Source organism: Microcebus murinus, chromosome 15 (assembly GCF_040939455.1).
Source record: "Microcebus murinus isolate Inina chromosome 15, M.murinus_Inina_mat1.0, whole genome shotgun sequence".
NCBI classification, from domain to species: Eukaryota; Metazoa; Chordata; class Mammalia; order Primates; family Cheirogaleidae; genus Microcebus; species Microcebus murinus.
Window position 1 is genome coordinate 70,947,446 of NC_134118.1, and position 23,553 is coordinate 70,970,998.

A 23,553-nucleotide genomic window follows, 5' to 3' on the forward strand; every position below is an offset into this window, starting at 1 on the left:
GTTCAAAACCAGCCAGAGCAAGAGCGAGACCCCCATCTCCACTAAAAATAGAAAGAAATTAAATTGGCCAACTAAAAATATATAGAAAAAATTAGCCAGGCACGCTGGCACATGCCTGTAGTCCCAGCTACCCAGGAGGCTGAGGCAGAAGGATCACTTGAGCCCAGGAGTTTGAGGTTGCTGTGAGCTAGGCTAAAGTAAAGCCACGGCACTCTAGCCCCAGCAACAGAGTGTAACTCTGTAACTCTGTCTCAAAAAAAAAAAAAAAAAAATTCATCTCTGTTATGATTAAATACTTTAAATATGTTATTAAAATGCACCGCAGAGGTATAAATAAATCTCTTAACGCAGCTTAAACTTGTACAGAGCACAGATAAGACCCTCTTTTCCATCAAGCATTATTTTAGTAAATAATTAAATACAAATAATAGCTATTCATAAAATAAACATTGAGAGAAATTAAAATAATTAGGTACCTAACTCACTATCTTTCTTTTTTTTTTTTTTTTTTACCAGTTTTCTTTGCCTCCAGAATAGTATTCATTTATCTTAAATATTCTGAGAATCAAATTTCTCCAATAAAAACACTATGCCTTTAGGATAATTTGACAGAAGTACAAAAATTACTTCAAATCTCTGTTATATATCTTAGTCCTATTAAATATAATGTTTTAAAAAACTATTATAAAGAGGCATTTTTAATAGTGATAAATAGGCTTAGAAATTATCTGAGAGTCTGCCAAAAGGAATTTGCAAATAAAGCTCCATGTAAAACTCAACTAGTTGATCATTAAACAGAAATAAATTTTTGCCCAAATCATTTCAAAAAGTTGGTCTTAAGGAGGAGAAATGGTATGCATAGAAACAGTTATTTCTATTTTGAAAAATGAAAACAATAAATATTAATAGATGCCACTATTTCTTTCTTGGAATTCAAAATCCTTTCTCTTCAGAACTCTTCCTAGTTAGGGAAAAGAACAGCAATGGAAGAGGCCCAATGAGAGAAAAGACCAGTTCACCAGGCACAAACCCCACACCATAGAGCCCATGGGGCAGCACAGTCCAGTGTTGTTACAGACTTAAAATGCCAGATGAATTAAGCGTGAGGGGAAGATTCAGTAATCCTTATGACCAGTAGTTTCTTGAAATATATATACACACACACACATACATATATATACACATGCACAGACATATAAATGAAACACTTAAAAATAAAAGAGGTTTGTTTTTAAAAACCTTTTTGTTATTAAGTTGTATTTCTATCTCTGTCTTCACATACCAACAAAAACGATATATAACACATTTTCATTTTCAGGACAGGAGTAAGATTTATATATTTCCCGAGTTCCGATTTGTCTGATTTTTGTTTAATTCATAGACTTTCTTTAAAAGCAGTTTTTGGTTTACAGAACAGTTGATTGGAAAGTGCATGTACCCCCACCCATTCCCCACAGTTTGCCCTATTGTTGGCATCTTGTATTCTTGTGATACATTTATTACAACTGATGAACCAATATTGGTATGTTATTATTAACTAAAATCCATAATTTACATGAAAATTCATCCTTTGTGCTGTACATTTTTTACAGGTTTTGACAAATGTGTAACACCTGTCCATGATTACTGTGCCACGCAGAATAGTTTCATTGCCCTAAAAATCCCCTGTGCTTGTACTATGAATATCCTTCTCTCCTTCCTCTTCTCAGCCATCCCCAACCTCTAGCAACCACTGATCTTTTCACTGTCTCTAGACATCTTTTCCACGATGTCATATAATTAGGATGATACAGTATGTAGACTTTTCAAATTGGCTTCTTTCAGTTAGCAATATGCTTTTAAGGTTCTTTCATGTCTTTTGTGGCTTGATAGCTCATTTTTTTTTATCATGAATAATATTCCAGGATAACTTATTATGCATTTGACATTGAAGAGTCTTTATACAATTATCGAGCTACAGAACTCTAGCCCAGAAGTTTGCAGATGTTGTTCCATTGCCTACTGACATTTAGTAAAGAAGTCAAATCTCATTTTGATTCCTGCTCCTTTATATATAGCCTATTTTTCTATCTAACTCTGGACATTTTTCTTTAGAAAAATTATTGCTTAAGCTGGCACTGTTCTGTGTTATTTCTCCAAAACAACTTTTCCTTTATTAAAAATAAAATCTGGTATATTCTCTATCATCTGCTTCTAACACACTCCCCTCATATTCTTTCCCCCTTTGTCCTTTCCCTCTACATTTACGGAGAATTGTTTTAGATTTATCCTGTGAATCACTGACTTGCTATAACAGGGTGTCACTTATATACTTTTTCAATGTTTATGGAGATTATAATTCTGTAACTGTATTTTGGTCTCTTCACAATCCTCCTTATCCTAAAGCATTTCCCTTGAATGTGAAGCTATGAAAGTCATCTTACCAGTTGCTAAGCAAGTGCTATTTTCCATGGTTATCTGTTTGTTAGTTTTATTTATTCCAATAGTAAAACTCATGTACCTAAACTTGGTAAAAAATTAAATTGTGTAAAAATATCAGTGACAAAAACCAGCAGTTCTTTGGCTCCACACTCCTGATGGCACAGTTCTCTGAAGCAAACACTCAAAAAACCGAGCTCTGCAGCCCGGTCCCTGCAGAGCACCGACCAGTACCAGGTCTGTGGCAGAGGGCTGGGGACCTCAGTCCTAGATACCCACAATCCTACCATTGCAGAAACCGTGAATTCACACGGCTTATCTCCAATGCCATAGGCTTATTCTAGTTTCTAAGTTTTCATATCTGAATTCCCTCTTCTGACATAAGAAACCTGGCTCCCATTATCCTTACTATAATTACTTATTTGATTAACATGTAATGCATCTCCTTGGCTGCTACTCTGTCTCCTACTCAAATACCCTCCTTGCCCTTGTGGGACTCTGACATCTTCCTCAGGGCTGTCTCCTTGTGTAGAGCCCTGGTCAGACTGTGACGCCACATGCCAGGGTATCGCCATGGAGACACACTCCTCCTCAGCCTAGTTCTGACCCTGCACACCAGCCTGCCCTATTGTGGGAACATCATTCTCGCTCACTCTGGCTCCAGCATCCTGTGCCATGTTACCTTCTCCATAGAAGTCCTTTTCTCCTGCTCAAGGTTACACTTCCCAGCCATCCCAGCATGGAAGCATATGTCTCACTGCCTGACTAAATGGCTTTGGGACTGCAAATGAAAGAGAAGGGAAAGAAAAGAGAAAGGGGAAGAATAAACTGGGTTCTGTCTTTATGCCATAATTTAGAGACATTTTTAAGGCACCTAACAAGTAATTTTAAATCTGGATTTTAAGCATTAAATATGCATTGTGTCAATTAAAAAATAAAATAACATCTGTCTGTGCATTTATCTAAAGTAAAAGCAAATCTCTTGATTTATTAAATTATTTTGAAATTTAATCTTTCAATTGCATTGTATATCATTAAAAAAGGTAAGCCTTTAATACAACATTACATTAAAAATTCCTTAGAATCATTCTTATGAAAATTTGGGTTGTTTGTTTGCCAGCTCTAGACCTGGGTTGTTTGCCAGCTCTAAACAGTCTAGGGAGTGATTGTTCCCTAATATGAATAACAGTTATATCATCACCAATGATACTAGCAATAACAATATCATTGCTTTGCATTGTACTTTTTTATTCTGCCTTTACTTCATCCCTAAACTTAAAAGCTACCTTCTATTTCTTTAAGGAATATTTAAAAGAAAACCTGCTGCTAAAAACATCTGCAACTACTGTCATTTGCTTTTCAGGCCAATGATGCCTAATGTAATCAACAATTTAAAAGCACAATTTGCCATATGGATGCTACAGCAGTTATTTGCTCTGTTGCTAAACATAGTAGTGTACTGGATGGATATAACAGCTTTTGCACTGGCACAGAGAAGTAGCAGATTGGCCAAGAACTGCTAAACAGGTGTTCTCTGTAATGGCAATAGAAGATTTATAGAAGATTTACAGTCTTTTCTGAGCTTTATTCTCTACAACATTTTTGAACATACACAGCAATAGCTAGGATAGAAAAGCTACTCCAGGATTGCTGCCCTAATCTGACATAGACCAGAAGCCTAAAGTGTAGAACACAGTACCTTTAAAACATCACATTGCTATAGTCATTTCATTCTTGGTGATCTATCTCCAAGGACTGTCACTGTCCTCGGTCAGGTCCATTCTGTGCATGCGTGCGCGCACACACACACACACACACTCCAGACTATTGCAATAAATTACTGTTTTCTCTGTCCCTAAACTTTTGCCTGAATGCAACCATTCATAGTATCATGTGAGTTCCCACACTTCCATGATCGTGAATCTGCAATGCCTCCAAAGTTTTCATAAAGTAAATTCAGAATACCTTGGCTTCACACTGAAGACACTCCATGACTGAAACAGTGACTTTTATTTCCATATTGCTTTGTACTTTAATATTTTTAAAATTAAAAAAAATTATTCTTATTCACACATGTGCTATCTATATATCTATCTTTCAAGTGAGTATCTGCTATATTTTTGAAATTTGGAAGTAGGATGTGGTGCCTGAATCCATTCACCCCTCTCTCTACTGAAGAAGAGAATACATACACAAATAAGTAGTCAAATGAGAACCAAATAGCACTTTTTATGTTCTAATATCCAGGCAGGGAACATATGTGGTAACCAGATGTAGGATAAAGTTTAGACTTGTGACCACTGTGAGCTATTTACTCCCAGATGAAATTTAGATTTTGAAACCAGGCTGACTTTTCAGTTTTAGAAAGAGCTTTCTGCATTTCACTGGAGGCATGTTGTAGAGGCAGGGGCTGAAGTCTATTTCAAATAAAATGAGGCATCATGATCCCAACTATTAGTAAAAGCCTAAATTAGTCACTTGTTCTTTGACCACTGTTTTTCTATGGCAGTGTTATTTTCCTTATTCCATCCGTTGGCCATACTATTCAAGCCTTTGGTCAACAAGTGATGCCAGCACCATATTTTAGAAAGAAAACAAAAATATCAGAGGTTTCCTACTTCTAAGATCACCCCTAACACTACTCCTTTCAGAACTTTTCTGGAATATCAGGATGTGCTATTAATATATTGCACATGCTCCCAAGGAACACTGAAATGTACCAGAACATACGTTACTAATTTCAGAACCCTGAAGTCTATGCTGAATTTTGGCCTCCATTTTATTTTTTACCACTATTATCCATAATTCTATGGATAATAAACAAATTTGAAAGATGAGACCAAATATATAATAGAGAATACCTCACCTTTTGTTCAATGCCCATGGAAAATTAAAGTCAAAACAATCAATGCTAAATTAAAATTTTAAAAATCATCTACACACTGTTTTATATATTATTCCAGTTTCAGTCAAAGAGATCACAATCATATGGAGCTAGCAGTCCTCTAGTAGCAGCTTCCACCAACGTAAATGTACCTCCGTCTGTATTTTATTTGAAGGTGAATCAACCCAATATTAATGCTCTTGTGTTTTCCCTTTTCCAAATGGTGTGAGTCAGTAGAAAACAACAGAATTTATCTCAAGCCAAATGATGTTCCCCAGATTCATATTTGCTATTTCCAGCAAAGGAAAATAGAGTTTTAGTGTTGTCTGGGGAAAAAAAGAGAATAACCTAGAAAATATGAAACATGAGTTTTAGCTTTCAAGGATGCCAGTCAGCTTATGTATATTTTTCGGTGTTCACTTTAGATTTACATTAAGTAAAGAAAAAAAATTATCTTCTGACAGCTAATTGTAACTTTACACTTCATTTATGATGGGATTTAGAAAACCATGAAGCATTGCTTTCTACTTTTTCACATAGTGACATATAAGATACTCCTCTTACAAATTTTAGAAATTTGTAAATATTTAGAAATAACCAATAAAGATATAAAATGTTTATTAGTAACTAAATACAACATCTCCAGGATTCAGAACTTTTCTGAGGTTTACTATTTTATCCATCCTTCATATTAAAAAACTTAACTTCTGTATATGTTTGAATTTTATGTTCTAAGTATATTTATGCTCAATAAACTTTAAACTTTTTCTAAGTACATAGCATCTACATTGTTTTATTATCAGTGTTCACCAAATTTATAATGGGCAACTCTCTTATCAAAATCAATAGCCTTGAATTTTCAGTGTTCCCAAGCCTTGAGTCCTCTCTGTCTATGTCTCTCTGTCTAAGAAAATTTCAGTTCATGGTTAGCTCCGTGGCATAACAGCCACAGATGTTTCCTAGTCTGGAATTCCCTAGGCCAGTCATTTCTAAACATTCCTACGCATTCCTTTCACCCAGAGTGATTTTTAAAACGCCTTGGTTGCATATCAACTAAATTAGAAGGTGAGAATCAGGCATCTATATTTTTTAAAGATCCACAGATTATTTCAATATGTAGCACAGAATTCAGAGGCCCATTATACTAGACTTTATTTTTAAATAATTTTATTAGTTTTTCTCTACCTTAATTTCAGCAAGATAAATAGCCATCTAGAGAATGAGTAGAAAAGCAAATAAAGATGAAAATCATGAACATGATTACTGAATTAAGTAAATATAAATAGAAACCTCAAATGATATTTCAAACCATTCTAACTACTGAAGTAGTTTAAAAAAAAAAAACTTTGGGGAAAAATGAAACATCCTATTTATTTCAGAAAGAAAAATAAGCCATTTACAAAAGATCAAATATCAGAATGGTTTGGACTTTTCGAAGATAATACTGGAAAACAGAAGAAAATAGAGAAATTCAAAATTCAGAAGAAAAAAAAAATTCCAGCATAAAATTTAGCTATACATTAAGTGTGAAGACATACAAAAGGATATTTTCGGACAAGGAAACTCTCAAAATATCACAGCTTTATGCACCATCTTTCAAAAATTACTGAAGGATATGTTCCATTTAAAAGAATAAACCAAGAAAGAAGGTCTGGTACTGTGAAAGACAAGATCCCATGAAAGAAAGCAATGGAAATAATTCCCAACATGATTTAGGAGTTCATAGATGCTGTTTTGCTCCAGAGAAAAAAATTCCAGATTGTAATTTGAAAGGAAGATAAAGTTAACAGAATATCTGATGGATTGGAAAATATTGGAACATAATTTAGACATAAGAACTTGTGGATAAGTTAATGGCATGTATGGAGAAAGCTATATGAAATATATAAAGCAATAATCTCAGGAAAATGTTTTACAGGAAAGGAAAAGTAATCATACTTTTCATACTTTTTCATATAGCTTAGCTGGGGGTCATGTTTCCCTTATCATAAAAATGTAAAAAGTGAATATTGAGCTAACAAAAAAAAATGCAATTTAGCCATACCTGGGTAATGGGAGGACAGAAAAAAGTTGACGTTAGTAGGGATAGGTGTGATGTAGGGAGGCTGGCTAATTCCTTCTCTTCTTTGTGGGCATCAGAATATATGACTCTAATGGAAACATAAAAGTAGCAAAATAAATGTATTATGTAGAAAAATTGAAGTAAATACCCAAAGAATCAATTAAATGAACTGAAATAATTATTTCTAAAAGAGGGAAATGGAGGAATAGATCCAGGTGCTGCTATAATTTTTTTTGTAGCAAACATTGTAATATCAATATACTACTAAATTATGTTCAGTTAAAAAGACAAACAAAATAAATTAGGTTTAGATAGCAGTTTTGTGTGTGGTTTTATCTACCTTAAATAGAGTATAACTCAGAGCTATTTTAACCCTATCACATAATATTTTTGATGTTTCTATTTATCTAGCTATAAGCCTAATAACAAAGTTTGTGACAGATAATGAAAGGCTTTGAATGTCAAGTAAGAAGTTAGGGGAAAAGAATGATTCTTAGAATCACACCAATGCTTCACATTCTAACTGTGCTACTCACTGGTGTCATATGTATCCCGCCTGGGCTTCAACTCCCCATTAGGTAAAGAACGGAATATTTCCCACTCTCAGCGTCCAACACAGTACCGGGCAACAAAACTGCTCAACAATTTACTGATTCCTACTCCTGCTGCTCTGCTAGCTAATAATCTTTTTGTATCCTCTTCAATTTGCTGTACCAAAGTTTTAGATATTTAGTAAAAGAATGAATAAATAGACCTTAAAAAAATTCCTTGGCTTTATGCTGAATGCTAAATCAGGCATTAATATGAAATTTTCAGAATGGAAGAGTGAGGATCTCTGTAAGTTTACTCCTCCAAAAAAGCAACAAAAACACTGGCAAATTGTCAAAATTAACTTTCAGAACTCTAAAAATTGAACAAAGTCTTGCAACTATCTAAGGAGTGTTTATTCAAGAAAAACTAATGGATTTCTGTAAGAACAGAAGACATATTAATTTTGCTCCACTTCCCAGCTCCACAGTAGCCTTGAAATCCAGTCTCAAAAACAACAGAAGCTGCAAGACTCCTAGAGGGCAGAACAGGTTTGGGGCTGCTCAGAAAGTCCATCTTCGGAGCTGTGTCTCTGTGTGACCTGTCAGGCAGCTTCCTGGATAAACCTCACTCAATGGGCTTTTCATCCTATGACCTAACTGAGAACTCACTTGGGAAAAATCACAATCCCTAGGGCGTTTGTTGAAAACAATCAGAAAACTGTCTAACATTGTAGCTGTTTACAGCTGTGATACTGGTTGGGGCAAATAAGAGACTGAACAAAAAATTTAAAAGATCTGGGGAAATTAGATGTCTTTAGGAAGCTTTAAAAAGCTTTGACATATTATTGTTATCCAGAGGTTACATGAGTGTATAGGGGCTGTGTACATGGCCAGAAAAGTCCCATGAGCCCCAGTAGCTCTCCTCTGGCCGACCTCAGGCCCTGAGTAAGCAGGAAGTAAAGGATAAGGTAAAGTTGTAAATTGTCTGAGCATTGAAGGGCATGGCTCCAATCAAGCATGAAGCCCCTTGCCAAAGGCTGGAAGATTTATTGGCTCAAGGAAGGCAGGAAATCTCTGACATTAGCTGACCACTAAGCTCACTAAGCAGAGGTTTCAGTGGCTGTGCACCACAGGGAAATACAAACTTTACAGTATTAGTCCAGGTAAGTTACTAAATAACAAAGAACAATAATAAGAAAAACCAGGGACACAAACTGTGGGTTGGAGGTGGGAGGGCCTGGTTTCCAGAGTTGCTACATTATATTATCTTAAAAAGTATCTAATTGTCAACAAAAGCTTCTGAGACATGCAAAGAAATAGAAACATATAGCCCCTGCATGGGGAAAAAGATCAAGAGAAACTGTTTTTCAAGGAGCTCAGATGTTGGACTTACTAAATTAGGCATTTACTAAGCCATTGGAGTTATCTAGATTAAGGAAACTGAGACCAAGAGAGGTTAAAGAATGGCTAGCATCAGTGTTCAAGGGAGACCATGAATCTTGTGATTCTCAATCCAGATTTTTTCATGGAATTGCTGTCTTCAATTTTGAGCATCTGTATGTCTGTATGTACACACATATTTAAAAAGTCTTATTTTCACTAATAATGAGAAGAAATTATGTGAAAATATTTTAGATAAGTCTCTAAACAGCACTTATTTTTTAATCTCTTTTCCAGGCCCTCCAGTTAATGTCACATGCAACATATTCATCAACAGCTTTGGCTCTATTGCAGAGACAACCATGGTAGGCATGTTTACTTTCTAACAAGCTTCACACTGGAGTAATCTATAATCACATTAATGACAACTTTTCTGCTAATGTTCTCTAATTTAAAACTCAAATTAATTAACAAGATTTTAAAAGATAAAATTAGTGGTATAATTAAATTATAATCAACTAAAGGTAATGATGTTTCATTTAGAGATAGTATATTAGAGAATAAATGTAAGTGAAAACAGGATTGATTTTTTTCTAATTCGACAATCTAATAAAGGCTCAAATTAAAATGGAAAATTTTACCATATAAATCATTTATTTATTTATAATGCTCTTTAGTAGCCAGACATAAGCATGGCAGTAAATTCTTATATGTTTATTTTGTACAATTACAAATTTATTTATACTGTTATTTTAAGTATTCTACCTGATTATTTTTTCAAATGAATATAATACTTGCCTAAACATCAAAGATTTTATAAATTATGGTATATGTTTTCACTTAACATTACTATGTAATTGTGAATATGTTATATAATCAAGTCATTAAAGCCAGAAAAAACATGTAAATGGTCATTACAGACCAAATTTATTGTTTTGAATTTTATAACTTTCTTTAAAGATCATGTTATCTCACCTTTGCCCCATAGTTTGTTTTGTGCACTTAGCTAAGATAAAATGCACAGATAAACACAGGAATTACTGAATATCTGTAACATTATTTAGCAGCCAATTTCTTTTTCTTAAAACTATGTATGATGGTTCTTAAATTATATAGAATTATACTCTATTCCTATAATTAGCAAGTATAATTTGCATTACTTTTCAAAGTTACCATTATCTAAAATATGATATAAATACTTATAAAGATTTATTAGTTTCAAAAACCATTATTGAATAGAGAATTATGCTCCTTTTATATATCTCAGAATCACTTGATGGTGAATTTTCTTAAAATACTCTAATATGCAAACTATTACATGTGTGGAGGTGTGCAAGGATGCAGTGTGTATGTGTAGGGATCCATATCAACAAGAAGAGACTTTCTTCAGGCACTATTTTGTTTTAAATGCTGTTTTTGTAATGTGTGCAATATTTGGTCATTTAGTGGCATCTCTGTGGTTCTATTCAACTTTAATAAAACTACAATAAAAGCATTAGTGGAGAAGAAATGAACTTGCCATTTTGGGGCATTATATAGAATTATCTTAAATACAGTACTCTATAGTTAACATGAATGTATGTGTATGAATCTAAAGACAGAGAAAACGCATATAATTGGTTGGTATAAGCACAATGTGTTTCTGCTGAAATTCCATCTCTAAAGTGGCTATAATCCTGTTTCAGGCTTTGACATATTCTAGATTCTGGTTGAATATCCAGTCCTGATTTATATCCTGCATTTGTACACACTGAGTACAAATCATCCAAAGATGAAAGAACTGCTGTTGGTTTTGTTCTGCTTCCCAAATTGTATTTCTAGCCCTGGCAACTTTCTCATTTTAATTGTTTCTATACATGCTGTATAATTATAAAAACCTGTAAATATGTTTCTTTATATTTTTTGCTTGCAAGATTGCTTCCACAAAATATATTCAACAGCAATAGTTGGACAGGTTTACAGGCTTACCATCTTTAAGGGGAGGGGGGAAGGATTTGGAAAAAAGAGCGCACACAGCCAGATTTCCTTCTCATTAAAGCCTAAAAATTGTCAGTTTTCTGAAGGTGCCTGCTCTTTATGACATAATTCATTAGTCCACTACTAATATGGTTATAACACAATCTATAAGATGACTATGCCAGCTAAATTTACCTTAAATTATTTTAGACAGACTTGTTTTACAGAATAATATTCTATAAAAATCTTGCAGAATATTGCAAGCTTACTATCGTGATAACCCTTATTCAGTTTTATTTCCCTCCTCTAGCATAGCAACCCTTCCCTTTCCCGCCTGTGTATCCCACTATGACATATTACTTTTGAAATCATTTTTAGCGTGTATCACTCTCCTCCTCACAGTCACAAACAGCAGCAATGAACATCATTCAAACACCTCAGGGGTTAAGTACTACAAAATTAACTATGTCCACCTTGGTAGCTTTCTTTTTATTCTTCTAAACTCTTAAATGTGTGACAACATTATTTCCATTCAAATGATCAGATTCAATATTTGTAAAATTTTAATGGTATTAATATCAACTAGAATAGCTGCAATATGGTGTCCATCTACATAGGCATAGAGAAAATTAGAACTTTGTAGTATATTTCTATAATAAGAATCACACAATATTTTGCTCCCACTTGATTCAGTTGATATATTTTATTCATAGTGTCCACCATGATGACCCTGCAACTAAGTTTTACCTCATTGTTTTATTGCTATATTTGTTTAAATTCATTTTTATGTTAATATGTGTTGATAATATCTTTAAACTTATTCACATTTCTTACACTGGATATAGTTTACCTTTGTTCTTCTAATACAAATATCCTATTTCAACTAAGTCAGTTAAAATTTAGAAGATGGACTCTCAAATTATCGATAGTCATTAATGAGTATCTTTGTGTCTGAGAACTCATGTTTAAAATAAAACTAAATAGGCCAGGCATGGTGGCTCATGCCTGTAATCCTAGCACTCTGGGAGGCCAAGGCGGGAGGACTGCTTGAGCTCAGGAGTTCAAGACCAGCCTGAGCAAGAGTGAGACCCTGTCTCTACTAAAAGTACAAAGAAATTAGCCAAACACCTAAAAATAGAAAAAATGAGCCAGGCCTGGTGGCACGTGCCTGTAGTCCCAGCTACTTGGGAGGCTGAGGCAGGAGGATTGCTTGAACTCAGGAGATTGAGGTTGCTGTAAGCTAGGCTGATGCCACGGCACTCTACTCAGGGCAACAGAGTGAGATGCTGTCGAAAGAAAGAAAGGGAAAGGGAAAGGGAGAAAGGAAGAAGGAAGGAAGGAAGGAAGGAAGGAAGGAAGGAAGGAAGGAAGGAAGGAAGGAAGGAAGGAAGGAAGGAAGGAAGGAAGGAAGGAAGGAAGGAAGGAAGGAATTAGTTAATTAAATAAAACTAAATAATTCTACTAATTTATATATCTCTGCTTAACAAAGATCTTAACAAAGTCCTCAATATCTTTACTGACCAAATATATGGAGCTCCCCCTGCTGGTCCAGCCTCTAACGTATAGTATCGCTCCCCATTTTGAAATGCAGCTCTAGTTACATTTGAGGTTATTATGTAATTCTTGAGAAAATTTCTCTAGTAGATATTCTACCTTTTAGTCTACTTTTTGCAAATTAAGTTAATTCAAATTTTACATATTTTGCATCTTCTTGCACCAATTTTTTAAAATACTTGCATCCATTTTTTTCAATAGTATAAACTTAAATTTCTTTTTAGCTGTTATACTCATCCTTGCCCAATATTTGTTAATATAATTAATTTAATTTAGTGTCAACTATTCTTGCTTGAGGACAGTTTTATTGTCCTTAACAGATAGCCATAAAAATATTTTTTATAAATATTATGGGAATTTTAACTTCCCTATTTCCCTCATATTTGAGCCATTTATTATTATATATAATGAAATTCTCTAAGGACTTGTTCAGCTCCTATAGTTCCAAGTTCACATTCTTCTTAAATAGACAATGATCTTACAATTAGTGAGAACCACTGTTCCTAAAAAATAATTAAAAATAAAATTATAATAGTTTATCATCATGACAGCTATTCTCTTTCCCACTGGCCTTGGTAAGAGGGGCACATCTGTCCTGCCTTTGAAACTTGTGACAAAAGGAGCTCATGATTGTTTCTATGGAGGGAAGCTTAAGATCTTCACATTAAGTGACTCTTAAGTCAAGCAAGCTCCTGCAAACCTGTAATGAGTTGTGGATAAGGCTTATATGCCAAAATGAAAGCAGTTGTAAGTTGGGCTTTTCATTCTCAAGCAAAATATTTTATTTGGTAATATGTACAAAAACAGAATTGGAATCTGGGCATATACACAGACCAGGCTGGTCTTCGGTATATCCAAAGAACAAAAGAAGTGATTGGGGTTTTATTGGGAAAGAGAAATGTTACCTAAAATATTCTGAAAGGAAGTTCATTGATACTAGCAACATTTTTCCAGAGCTGACGAGCCTTTGATCGGTGAGTGATGGTGGTAGGTAAAACTAGTCTTAGGGTCACAGCAGGTCATTGCAGCAGCTACTAGGCAACACTGGTGCTAGGATTGAAGCAGGTCATTGCAGCAGTTGGGCTTGTGAGAAAGTTCCTGGAGCAGACACTTGGTGCCCTGAGGGCTTTTACCCCCTTTCTCCATTTTGTTGGGTACGACAGGAATAACTCCAATTTGTATAATCAATTTTTACAATTCATGCAATGGAATACTGCACAGCAACAACATGGATGTTTCTCATAAACATAACTATAAGCTAAAGAAAGCAGACAAAAGAGAATACATACCATTTACACCCATTTATATGAAGTTCAAGTACAGGCAAAATGAACTATCTTGATAGATTTCTGACTTCTAGAAGATTACCTTTGTCAGGAGGAGGATTGGTAACTGACTGTGAGGAGGTACCATGGAGAATTCTGGCTACTGAAAATGTTCTATATCTTGATTTGGGTGGTAGTTACAACCAGGTATATAAATAAGTCAATCATCATTGAATGTACACTTAAGATTGGTATATGTTATGAATGGATATTATATAATATCTTGATTAAAAAGATTTTTAAGTAAACAAAAACCTTCAAAAATTTAAAATTTAACACACCAGGAGTGTCATACAAAACAAATCTATTAAGTGATCAGAGATGAGAACCTTAGAAGTTAAACAAAAAGAGCTTAAAATAAAAGCTTTGTTTTATTTTTCATCGGCAACAGTCTGCAAGGGTATGAGTGTTTACAACATTAATGTGTGATTCTCTAACTCTATCCCTTCCAATCCTTAAAAGTCCTAGTTAAAATGACCAAAAATAAGTAGTAATCTTGAAGAAAAAAATCACGTGTGATTTGCAACTTCCACAATGTACATAAAAGGGAATTCTGTTTGATGTGGTCTGGAGATGGGGGCTGGCTACAGGTAACCCAGGGGCTCTCAGTTGACTGTCAAACTTTAAGAAAAGCTTAGAAATAGAAACATAAAAATATAAAAATGAAATTATTTGGCAGTAGGAGCAACAAAAATGACAACAAAAAAGGCAGCAAAACCCCCAAGATCCCAGCAAAGAAGAATTAGAATAGAATACAGTTCTACTGTCTTCAAAGGAAAGAAGGAAAAGAGGCACCAGTCTCATTGTACTGGCCAGGCAATTTAGTCAAAGGAGGGTCACTCTTCAGCTAGAAAATGGCATAAGTTACCCCTAGGACATGCATTACTAGTACAAACTTTTCATGATCTTTCTGCCTTTAAGATTACCTTCATGGTTCAACCACAGACCAAATAGAACTACGATAGAAACAAGTTAGAAATTCCCATCATAAGAGTACCTTGAGGGATTAGCTAAAGCCAAGATGACATTAAAAATCTATTGTTTATTTCTAAAATATATAAAATTTAAAAACATGAAACATAATCATAAAATAAATTAAAAAAAGAAATATTCATAATGCCCCCACACTAACCCAACACTATTAACAATTGCCTGTATTTATATTGTCTTCTAATTGTTTTCCCTGTACATATTATTTTTACATAGTTTATTAATTAATTCATTCATTCACTCATTCAATAAATGTTTTTTGAGAGCTTATTGTGAACCAAAAATTTTATGCATCAAAGATGAAATAATAATTTTATTCAGACCAATCCTTTTCTTTATTAGTAAACCATAAACTTTTTCCATTATAGAGTTGAAATCATAAGCCTGATTTTTCTAACTTTTTTATTGCTATTTGATACACATGCAGAGAAGTGCACAAATTATAGGAATCCAATACAGTGAATTATCACAAAATGAATATCCATGGAACCACACTCAGGTCAAAAAAGTCACATCCTGGAAGTGTGCTTATATGTCCTCCCATTTCCTATTCTTTATGCTCCCCCAAGTTTATTGGGTGTGTGTATAGAGCAGTACAATATTTCAAAATGAACATATTGGCTTAACCGCCTATCTTCAGAAAACAGATGACTCTCCATCTTGTTACACATATGTTAAAAAGTATGAGGATTGCTCTGTTATGTGATTTAAATCAATATTTACTCATGGAACCATTGCTTTTCACCAGTGCCCATAGAATAAATTATTTTATAAAATAAAAACAAAAAAAGGTGAGACATTTTGGTTTAATAGTTTTTCCGGTACCTGTATGTATTGATGCATGGCAAGGTTGGAGAATATATGAGGGTCCAGTGTGATCTCACGGAACTGTCCAACTGTACAATTTTTCAATTTTCCACACGAATGACAGGTTCACATTTTAGCTGTAACCATAGAATGTAGTAATACATATGGATGCTACTTTGAATCATTAGATTCTCCAAGAGATATCTAAGCCAATATGCCATAAAAATTTATAGTATCTATCTATATATATATGTTAATGGAATATTTTAAACTACTAAACATTCTTTTTTAAGTATTTTTTATCAAATAAATTGAGGCATACAAAAATGCATACATAATAATATCTAATATAAGTAACGCTAATGCAAACATCACCATCTTAAAACATAAATTGAAGCTGCTTTCTTATTTTCCCAAAGGAAACTTTATTCCTAACTTTGATATTAAGATATAAATTTTCATTCTGTATGTATGAAAATATAATGTAAATGGCTATAGTGGATTATCCATATGTAAATTGATTTGGTACTTTTTAGCTTTAAATTTGTGGTTTTTGAGATAATACATACTTATATGCATAACTATTTTATTCATTTTCATTTCAGTATTTCTTAATCTATTTATCCATTCTACTTCTGCTGAACATTTAGGTTGTTTCTAATACTACAAAACAACTCTACATTGAAAGCAATTGCATTATCTTCTAATATACATATGCAAAATATTCTATAGGGCATATACCCAGGAGTGAAATTACTTGGTTGAGACATTATTAAATTGCTCCCCAAAGTGGCCATTCTGTGTCAAACACCTATTAACAATTTATGAAATTTTCTATTTTTACATCATCTTCAACATTTAATATTTACCCACTTTTAATTTTTTTAACTTCTGTAAAATTGGATTTAATTCCTGCTTATCATCGACTTCCTTGATTAGCAGTGAGGTTAAGTATTTTTAAAAATACTTCAGATGTCCATTATGCAAAATGCCTCTTTATATCTCTTCTCCATTTATGCTTGCTTGTTTTTGTTACATACATACAATCACCACACAAACACACACATTCCATATTCTGAAGATGAATACTTTGTCAGTTATATGCATTTTAAACACCTTTTCTAATCTTTTCAATGTATTTATGATATCTTTGATACATAAATGATTTTAATTATTACTATAAATTACAAAATATAATCTTGTTTTTACTAATGGTCTGTGCTTGTCATAAGAACTCCTTCTCTTATCCAAGTTCATAAAGATGTTTTCTTATCTTTTCTACTACAAGAGTTCTGCTTTTCTTGTGCAGGTTTTAGTCCACTTGGAATTTTGTATAGTTGTATATGTGTGTATGATGAAAAGTTGGCATTTATTTTTATTTCACAATTGAATAATTATATCCAATTTGTAATTATACTGTCATAAATATTCCCAAATTTAATGAGTCTATTTCAAAGTTATCAATTCTGTGCCAATGATCTATTTGTCTATGTCTGTACTAGTATCATATTGCCTTATTTAATATAGCTTTATTTTAGACTTCATTTTTAATAGGACAGCTTTCCAAACATACACTTTTTATTCTTTTTCAAAGTATTCTTAAATATTTTTGAAAGTTTGCTTTTTCATAAAGTTTAGAATCATCTTATTAAGTTCCATGAAATAAACTTGAATTGAATATTAGATAAGGATTGGGAGAATTGTCATCTTCAAATAATTAGCCTTTCTATCCATGGACATAATTTATCCCTCCTTTTACTTAAATATTATTAATATCATTCATCAAAAGCATATAATTTATCATGAATGCTTTGTACATCTTTTAAATTTAATTATGTTTACCTCATTATTAAGTATACTTTTTTTAAATTAATTTATTTATCTTTGTTGAGACAGAGTCTCACTCTGTTGCCCGGGATAGAGTGCCATGGTGTCAGCCTAGCTCACAGCAACCTCAAATTCTTGGGCTCAAGCGATCCTCCTGGCTTAGCCTCCTGAGTAGCTGTGACTACGGGCATACACCACTATGCCTGGCTAATATTTTCTATTTTAGTTGTTTGGCTAATTTCTTTCTATTTATAGTAGAGACAGGGTCTTGCTCTTGCTCAGGCTGGTTTTGAACTCCTGACCTTGAGCAATCCTCCTGCCTCAGCCTCCCAAAGAGCTAGGATTACAGGCGTGAGCCACCTCGCCCGGCTAAATATACTTTATAAACTAAAACATTTTAGTTACGATTTCTAACTCTTCACTGCTAATAAATGGAAACATGACTTTTTTACACAGCACTAATATGCTCTCATTTTAGGTCTAATGCTTTACAGTTCCTTCATGGAATTATACCATCTAGAAATAATAACACATTAGGTTTTTCCGGTCAGTACTTTTACGTTTTACATCTTTTTCTTTTCTTGCTGTTTTAACAAAAACAATGTTAAATAAAATTTATTTTGTTCCTTTAAAGAGACTATTTCTAATATTTCCAAAATAAATATTACGTTTGCTTGACTTTGATGTTGATATCCTTTATCAGAATTAAAAGTTTCCTCTTACCATACTTTCTGAAGAATATTAAAAGCATTAAATACAAACCAAAGAATAGGTATTACATGTTCTAATCTATGAACATAGTATATCAATTTATTTGTCCTTTTGAATTACTCTCAAATATGTTTTTTAGATGTTGTCATGTATGTTAAGTTTATTCCTAATATTAATGTATGCTTGTAAATGTTATTTTTTAAATCTTTTTAAAATAAACTTTTTATTTTAGAATAGTTAGATGTACAGAAAATTTGCAAACACAGTATAAAGAATTCCCCATAACTCATGCCCAGTTTTCTCTATTTATAACATCTCATAGTAGTAAAACAAATTAGTCAACACTAATGAACAAATACTGATGCATTTTTTTTTTTTTTTTTTTTTTTTTTTTGAGACAGAGTCTCGCTTTGTTGTCCAGGCTAGAGTGAGTGCCGTGGCGTCAGCCTAGCTCACAGCAACCTCAAACTCCTGGGCTCGAGTGATCCTCCTGCCTCAGCCTCCCGAGTAGCTGGGACTACAGGCATGCGCCACCATGCCCGGCTAATTTTATATATATATATCAGTTGGCCAATTAATTTCTTTCTATTTATAGTAGAGACAGGGTCTCGCTCTTGCTCAGGCTGGTTTTGAACTCCTGACCTTGAGCAATCCGCCCGCCTCGGCCTCCCAAGAGCTAGGATTACAGGCGTGAGCCACAGCGCCCGGCCCTGATGCATTTTTATTATCCAAAGTCCATGCTTTCTAAGATTTTCTTCACTACTGTCATTTTTCTGTCCCATTGTCATATCCTGGATACTATATTATATTTAGCAGTCACGTCTCCTTAAAATTCTCTAGAATGTGAAAGTTTTTTGTACTTTCCTTTTTGTATTTGTTTATTTGCTTGTTTAGATGACATTAATAGTTTTGAGTATTGGTAGGTATTTTGGAGACTCTCTCTCTCAGTTGAGTTTAACTGATATTTTTGTTAAGATTAATTAGTCTGGGATTATGAGACTTTGAAAGGAAAACCACAGAAGTAAAGTGCCACTCCCATTACTTCATATCCAAAGCATGTACTATCAATATGACTTATCATTGATCCTGTTAAACTTGATTATGTGGCTGAGCTAATGTTTGTCAAGACTCCTTTATGTCACCTTCTCTATACTGTACTTTATAGAAAGAAGTGACTGTATACAGCCCAACTAAAGGGGAGAAAAGGGTTATGCTCCATTTTCTCGAGGGGACTTTTTCTACATATTATTTGGGATTCTTCTATATAGATTTATTTATTCTTTCCCATTTATTTATATAATAATTATTTATGTCAATATAGACTCATATTTATTTTATACTTTGAGTTATAATTCAATATAAAATTATTTGTTGTGTTGCTCAAATTGGTGCTGTTTTGGCCCCTGGGAGTCTGTACGGTTGGTGCCTGTGTCTCTGGTATATTCCCACCATTTGTTTTTTCTCAGCATTTCCATGTGTTCTGTATCTATAAAATATTCCAGTCTCATCTTATATATTCTTTGCCTCAGTCTCAGATCAAGTCATTTCTGCAAGGATTCCTGATTCCTTTTATTGAGAATGGTATTAGAAACCCAGATCTGACCACTGGGTGTGTTCATTGCTACTGGGCTGTCATTGTTTCTAGGCCTCCTCAGCAGACAGAACTTGGAAATGTGTGTGTGTGTGTGTGTGTCTGTGTGTGTGTTATATTTAAAATTTTATTTTCCAATTGTTTCTTATTGACACATGGACAAACAATATATTTTATAATATTGACATATATCCTAAACTTGGTAACTTAATTTAATAGTTCTTGTAGTGGTTTACCAATTCTCTTTATGTGTTATGAATATGCTAATGTAAACTAAGATAGTTGTAGTTTCTTCCTTTCCGATCTTTATTTTAAAACTTTAATCTCCCTCCCACCCTGTCCTTTCTCTCTTACCTTATTGCACTGGTTCAGAACTCCTGTACAATGCTAAATAAAATAAATGGAGAATGGCCACCTTTTTCTTTTTTTCTGACATCAATGGGAAAATATGCAGTATTTCACAATTAAGAATGGTATTAACTTTAGGTTTCTCATAAATGTTCTTTACCAGATAGAGTTTCCTTTCTTTACTTGTTTACTGAGATTTTTTATTATAAAGAGTCACTGGATTTTATTCCATGCTATCTCAGCATTTAATGAAATGATTGTATGACTTTTCTCCATTCTGTTATTATAGATTATATGGACTGACCTCCAAACAGTAAATTATTCTTGGATTTTTTAAATAAACCTCATTGTATCATAATTTATTATCTTTTTACATATGGCTTCATTTAGTTTTATAATAATTAACTGAAGATTTTTGCTGCTATGTTAATTTTGGATATTAAAATATAATTTTCTTTTTTTATAATATCAAGATCTCTGTTTGATATCAGTATTATGCTGGTTTCAAGAAACTATTTAGGAAGTTTTCATTCTTCCTCTACTCTATAAAATAGTTAATGTAAAGTTAATGGTATTTCTTCCATAAATATGTGGTGAACCATTTTATTTGTGTAAAGGTTGTTAATCACAAGTACCATTCCTTAAACAGATACAGAATTATTCAGTTTTTCTATAGTGTCAGTTTTGCAATTTTGTTTTTACAGTTTTGTTTTTCATGGAACTTTTCCATTTCCTTAAAACTGTCAGATTGCTTACATAAACTTATTTACAATATCTTTTTAATCTGAGGGGATCTTTGCAATGTCTCCATTTTTATTCTTCTTTCTGGTAGTTTGATTTTAACTCCTTTTTTTCTTAATTAATTTACATAGAGTTGTATTTTATTTATACTACTAGGGATTTTTGCTGCCTTGTGAACCTATGATTAATGCTTTTGCTCTTCCAATACTTGATTTTTGTCTGTTCATTTGTCTTTATTTTTATTTCGGCATATTATGGGGGTACAGATAGATTTTAAGGTTTCAATAAATGCCCTTTCCCCCCTCCCCCCATGAGTCTGAGTCTCCAGCATGACCATCCCCCAGATGGTGCACATCTCACTCATTATGTATGTATATACCCACCCCCCTCCCACCTGCCCAATATCCTATTACTGTAGTGCCTATGTGTCCACTTAGGTGCTGCTCAGTTAATACCAGTTTGCTGGTGAGTATATGTGGTGCTTGTTTTTCCATTCTTGGGATACTTCACTTAGTAGTATGGGTTCCAGCTCTAACCAGGAAAATATAAGATGTGCTATATCACCGTTGTTTCTTAGAGCTGAATAGTACTCCATGGTATACATATACCACATTTTATTAATCCATTCTGGGATTGATGGGCACTTGGGCTTGGGCTGTTTCCACAGCCTTGCAATTATGAATTGTGCTGCTATAAACATTCGAGTGCAGGTGTCTTTTTTGTAGAGTGTCATTGGATCTTTTGGGTAGATGCCCAGCAATGGGATTGCTGGATCAAATGGTAGATTCACTTGTATCGCTTTAAGGTATCTCCATATTGCTTTCCACAGAGGTTGAACTAGTTTGCAGTCCCACCAGCAATGTAGGAGTGTTCCCCTCTCCGCATCCACGCCAGCATCTATTGTTTAGAGACTTTTTGATAAAGGCCATTCTCACTGGAGTTAAGTGATATCTCATTGTGGTTTTGACTTGCATTTCTCTGATGATTAGAGATGTTGAGCATTTTTTCATATGTTTGTTGGCCATTCTTCTGTCTTCTTTAGAAAGTTTCTGTTCAAGTCCTTTGCCCACTTTTTAATAGGGTTATTTGATTTTTTCTTGCTGATTTTCATGAGTTCTAAGTATATTCTAGTTATCAGCCCCTTATCAGATGGGTAGGATGCAAAAATTTTCTCTCATTCTGTAGGCTGTTTATTTTCATGACTGTTTCTTTGGCTGTGCAGAAGCTTTTTAGTTTGATCATGTCCCATTTATTTATTTTTGTTGCTGCTGTGATTGCCTTTGGGGACTTCTTCATAAACTCTTTGCCTAGGCCAATGTCTAGGAGAGTGTTTCCAACATTTTCCTCTAGAATTCTAATAGTTTCATACCTTAGGTTTAAGTCTGTTATCCAGCGTGAATTGATTTGTGTGAGAGGTGAAAGGTGTAAAACCTACTATACTGTATATTGATTATATTTTCTATGCCTTAATTCCTCTGTCAGAGTTTCTACCTCTTTATATTTCTCTGTTCTTATCGCTTATATTTCTATCTTTAAGAATTTTCATTGGTAAATAAATTATTTAAAATCCATAAACATCCTAAGTAGACTACATTTCATATCAATCCACCTTAGATTACTTCACTGCATAAAATTCAATGACTTACATAAAGGTAATTAATTCATAATCTATGATTATATTTTACTTGTGCTATTTTATTTGGCTTTGTTAAGACTGCATTTTTTCCTTATGCTGATATATCAAGCATACTTCTATGACATCCTATTATTTTGTCCAATTTGCTATTAAGTCTCATTTTTTCCTTTTAAATATTTTATCTAAAACCACAAACATTTATTGAAAATTTTGTAATTATAGTCTTCGTAGGGCAGCAGCCCTCTCTGATATGTTCATCATTGCATCATTAACTACAACTAGCATAATGCTCAGCACAAAGTAGCTCCTAAATATATATATTTATTTAATATTTCATATATATATTTGAATATATGTAGGTATGTATGTTTCCTGACCAACAAAGACTATTTTTTTCCAAAAAGAGAACTTTGCTATTGTGTCCTTGACACAAGTATAAACTATTTGTCATTTTTGCAGCTTTGCGGTATGATCTATTTCTGCAGTTTTGAGTCCTGTTCACTGTCTTAAGGCAATGCTACTGTTTCTAAAAGATAAGTTAAGCAGCTAATTGTACAATCAAGTAAATGCTGGCTAATACTGCCCAAATGAACTTGGCTTTTTTTATCCAAATATTCCCATGTAGTTTTACAAACTTTTCTCAAAAAACATTTGGTTTTTCACACTGTGTTGAGAGAAAGGTAATTTTATGAAGAATGCTAAAATTTTCTATGGAGAGTTCTCTATGATAAGATATTAGAGCTCCTCCTATTTAGATAGTGCTTTTGGTGATTCAAGAATAATTTTTAAAACT

General features: G+C 33.5%; 1 protein-coding gene across 1 annotated transcript in view; it reads left to right on the forward strand.

Moving 5' to 3' along the window:
• The window catches only part of GLRA3 (glycine receptor alpha 3), a 146,444-nt gene that overhangs the window by 24,365 nt on the left and 98,526 nt on the right, over positions 1 to 23,553 (forward strand). Inside the window, exon 3 of the mRNA XM_012770695.2 lies at positions 9,572 to 9,639. Within this exon, the coding sequence (XP_012626149.1) occupies positions 9,572 to 9,639 (68 nt within the window). The remainder of the gene's footprint in view (positions 1 to 9,571; positions 9,640 to 23,553) is intronic.